We start from the raw sequence: 3,987 nt of genomic DNA, 5'->3' as shown, positions 1-3,987 counted from the left end.
TGGTTTGGGCTTTGCTTCTGTGAAGATTGACAGCCTTGGAGACCCTGTGGGGCAGTTCCACTCTGTCCTCTAGGGGCGCTGTGAGTTGGAGTCGACTTGATGGCAGTGGGTGGGTGATTAGGAAGTAGAGCTGGCTTTAGACTCTCACATCTCCAAGTCAATGCTCTTTCCATGCCACCATGTTACACAATTGTTTTGTGTAATGATTCCATACTCAAGTGCCATGTTGAATTAGGAAAGGTGGGCAGCTTTTGGAGGGCAGGGAGTAAGTTTTATTTCCTTATCAGTGCTGTGCATGGGACAGTTAAGAGCTTTTTATTCATTAATCAATTGCTGGAAATCTTCAGGAAAGAAAAAAAAAGCCATTTCTTCTAAAACCACGTTATCAACAGTCAGTTCTCGGCAACCATGACAAACTGTGGTGAGAAAGACAACTTGGTACTTTTGGCTCTTTGGAAGCCCTCACAGGGTGCTCTAAATCGCCATTTTCCTTTATACTAATGCTTCGCAAGGGAGCTCTGGTAGCATAGTGCCTAAGGCATTTGACTGCTAACCAGAAGGCTGGCAGTTCAAACTCACCAGCCACTCCTCGGAAGGAAGACGGGGCAATCTACTTCCTTAGTGATACCCCCTCGGAAACCCAAAGAGGGGTTGCTATGAGTCGGGTCCGACTCCACGGCACATAACAACAACAACAACAATGCTTCGCAAAGCCCTATGCAGCTACATAAGAAGCCCTGGGGGTACAACAGATAAGCACTCGGTTGATAACTGAAAGGTTGGTGGTTCAAACCCACCCAGCAGCTCCGTGGGAGAAAGACCTGGCTGGCCATCTGCTCTGATAAAGGTTTCAGCCTAGGAAACCCTCCAGGGCTGCCCTCCTCTGGGGTCGCTGTGAGTCAGAGTCAACTCAAGGCACCCAACAACAGCAATACCTACCGCTTCTTCTGCCTCGGCCAGCTGACAGCCTAGACACGAAGTCAGGTTAGGGAAGGACGGCCGCTTCCTCGAGTCAAAAGCCCAGCAGGACTGCATTATAAAGTATCTGCAAAAGCAAGTGAACAAGGAGCACGGTGAATCAACCTCGATGGACCATTCATTTTCTATGTAATGAAACACCATCATTACTGTAAACCAAAAACCAAACTCTGCCATCAAATGGATTCTGACTCACAGCGCCCCTAGAGGACAGAGTGGAACTGCCCCACAGGGTCTCCAAGGCTGTCAATCTTTAGAGAAGCAAAGCCCAAACCAAACCTACTGCCGTGGAGTCGCTTCTGAGTCACAGCGCCCCTAGAGGACAGAGTGGAACTGCACTTTAGGGTTTCCAAGGGTGTCTATCTTTACAGAAGCAGACTGGCTTATCTTCCTTCTGTAGAGTGTCTAGTGGGATCGAACCACTGAGCTTCTGGTTAGCAGCCAAATGCCTTAACCATTATACCACTTGGAACCATCTATTTATGGCATGTTTGTTTTATGTCAAGAATTCTACTATGAATTGTGAATCCATATTGAAAGAAGAAATTAGATGATGGGCAAAAAAAACCCAACTGAACAACTCTGTGGCCATTGACAGGACATTGGACGCCATGTGTGTCAGAGCAGAACTGCCTCCATAGGATTTTCAAGGGTAGATTTTTCAAGTAGACACCAAGCGTTTCTTCTTAGGGGGCTCTGTGTGGACTCGAACCACCAACCTTTCAGTCAGCAGCCAAATGTTTTAACTGTTTGCACCCAGGGACTCCTAGAGAATGGGCGGAGAGGCATTTAAAGAAACATAACATGCAGAGAGGAGCTCTGGTGGCGTAGTGTGTAAGGCACTTGACTGCTCACCAGAAGGCTGGCGGTTCAAACCCACCAGCCACTCCTCAGAAGGAAGGTTGGGCAATCTACTTCCATAGTGATACTGCCTCGGAAACCCAAGGAGGGGTCGCTATGAGTCAAGTCAAGTCAATGGCAGTGAATTTGGTTTGGGCTTTGCTTCTAGTGGGTGTGGTTTGGGCTTTGCTTCTGTGAAGACTGACAGCCTTGGAGACCCAAGGAGGGGAAGTTATGAGTCAGGATCAACTCAACGTCAGTAAGTTCGTTTTTTGTTTGGTAATATGCAGAGAAGCGGTAGCTACAGGGAGGAAGCAGGAATTGTGAGGAATTGCAGTCAATGTCATGAAACAAAATGTGTATGAACTGCTGTATGGAAAATGAATTTGCTCTGCAAACTTTCACCCAATTACAATAAAAAAAATTAAAAACAAAACAAAACATGGAACAGAAGTCAGAGGACAGAATCTACTCAGCCTCACAGACCCCTGAAGCCAAGGAACGGAAATCTGGAATTAAGTGCCTGTGAGGCAGGGATCCAAACCGGTTCACTCCAGTTCGGTCCTTTGCTGAGAATTTGCACTTGCACCTCAAATAGACGACAAGACTCCCAGGAGATGCTTATGTATTCCTCTGTATCCACACCAACCATCTGAGGGTCTATAACAATCACCTGGGAAGCTTGGTAGAGTGTAGATTCAGTTTCAGTCTATTTGAGGTGGAAATGCAACATCTCAGCAGGGGGCCGAACCGGAATAAACCGGTTCAAAGCCCTGCTCAGACTGAAGCACAGGGGAGGCTTCAGTTTTGTTCAGAAATTTTCTTCCAAGTCTCAGGACAAAGGGAATTTTCTTTTTCTTTTTTAAAACACGTACACACTTTGCATTAAAGGGTTTTGCTTCTTTTGTCATGCATCTAAAATGAGACTGAATTTCCGATTTCGACCCATCTGCACTCTGGTTTTTACTTACATTTCTTCCGTAGCATAAAATGGCTGATCCATTTTAAACCCACTCTGAATGAGTTTATAGAAGTTTGCATCCACTGGAATGCCAGGGTAAGGGTTCACACCTAAGGAAACAGACCGTAATCATTCATCCCTGGAGTGTTTGTTCATTCAGCCAATCAACAAACATCTACTAAGAACTCTCCTGTGCGAGGCACATGTCAAGCCCTAGGTGTTAGGGCTTTACCTATGAAAAGCCAGGGTCCTAGATCTTAAGCAAGTTAGAGGTGGGGGTGGGGTAGGAAGTGTTTTTCAGCTACTGTTAAGTTGTCCCTGACTCTTGGCGACCCCATGCACAACGGGATCAGACCCTTATGATCCACAGGGTTTTCACTGCCTGATTTTTTGGAAGCAGATCGCCAGGCCTTTCTTCCTAGTCTGACTTAGTCTAGAAGCTCCACTGAAACCTGTTCTGCGTCACGGCAACACACAAGCCTCCACTTACATATAGGTAGGTAGCGGTTGTGCACGACATGCACTGGCTGGGAATTGAACCCAGCTCTCCAGCACAGAAGACAAGAATTCTACCACTGAATCACCCCCGCTCCCAGGGAAGACAGACACCAGCAAATGAAAAGTATGCATCTGCTGCCTCCATGAACAACTGCCTCCTTTGCCATGAAACCAAAACAACTGGATGGTGTCTGACCACCATTACTGAATATTTTGATCAAAGAATCTATAGAAGAACTCTGATCAAAAGGGGGGAAAATGCAGAAAAGATTTTTCCATTCTTAAGGAATTAGAATTTCTGGAGCCATGAAGACTGGATGAACCTCCAAAACTACTACCCTGAGATAATCTTTAAACTTTAAACCAAAAATAACCCCTGAAGTCTTAAAACCAAACAACAATTTACTTCACTAGTAAAGAATGTCTGACGTTAATAGAGCCTGGTGGACCCCTGAGATTGTGGCCCCTAGCTGCCCTTCAGGCCTGTAATTGAACCCACTCCTGTGCTTCCAGCCAAACAAAAGACAGACATATGAGCTAAACATATACATCAGGTAGATACACTCCTTTGGGAGATCAATCATGGGAGAATAGAAGGGCTGCTTATGCACAGGGAGACAGCTGGGGGGGGGCAGGAGTGCATGGAGGGATGGACACAGGGAAGTGGTAACTTTCAGGAGGAAGTGGGAGGGGAGCTGTTGCATTGTGGG

The 3,987-nt window shown here is 46.3% G+C and overlaps 1 protein-coding gene across 1 annotated transcript in view; it reads right to left on the bottom strand.

Annotated features, from left to right (window-relative positions):
- The window catches only part of FLT3 (fms related receptor tyrosine kinase 3), a gene marked incomplete at its 5' end in the record, with an annotated part of 119,415 nt that overhangs the window by 5,697 nt on the left and 109,731 nt on the right, over positions 1-3,987 (bottom strand). The window contains 2 exon segments of the mRNA XM_042783406.1: positions 940-1,045; positions 2,790-2,889. Coding sequence (XP_042639340.1) covers positions 940-1,045; positions 2,790-2,889 — 206 coding nt within the window.

This window comes from Orycteropus afer, unplaced genomic scaffold, assembly GCF_000298275.1.
Source record: "Orycteropus afer afer isolate SDZICR_OR568_19922 unplaced genomic scaffold, OryAfe1.0 scaffold01057, whole genome shotgun sequence".
NCBI lineage: Eukaryota > Metazoa > Chordata > Mammalia > Tubulidentata > Orycteropodidae > Orycteropus > Orycteropus afer.
Note: the sequence above shows the minus strand (reverse complement) of the source record. Positions and strands in the feature narration are given on the sequence as shown.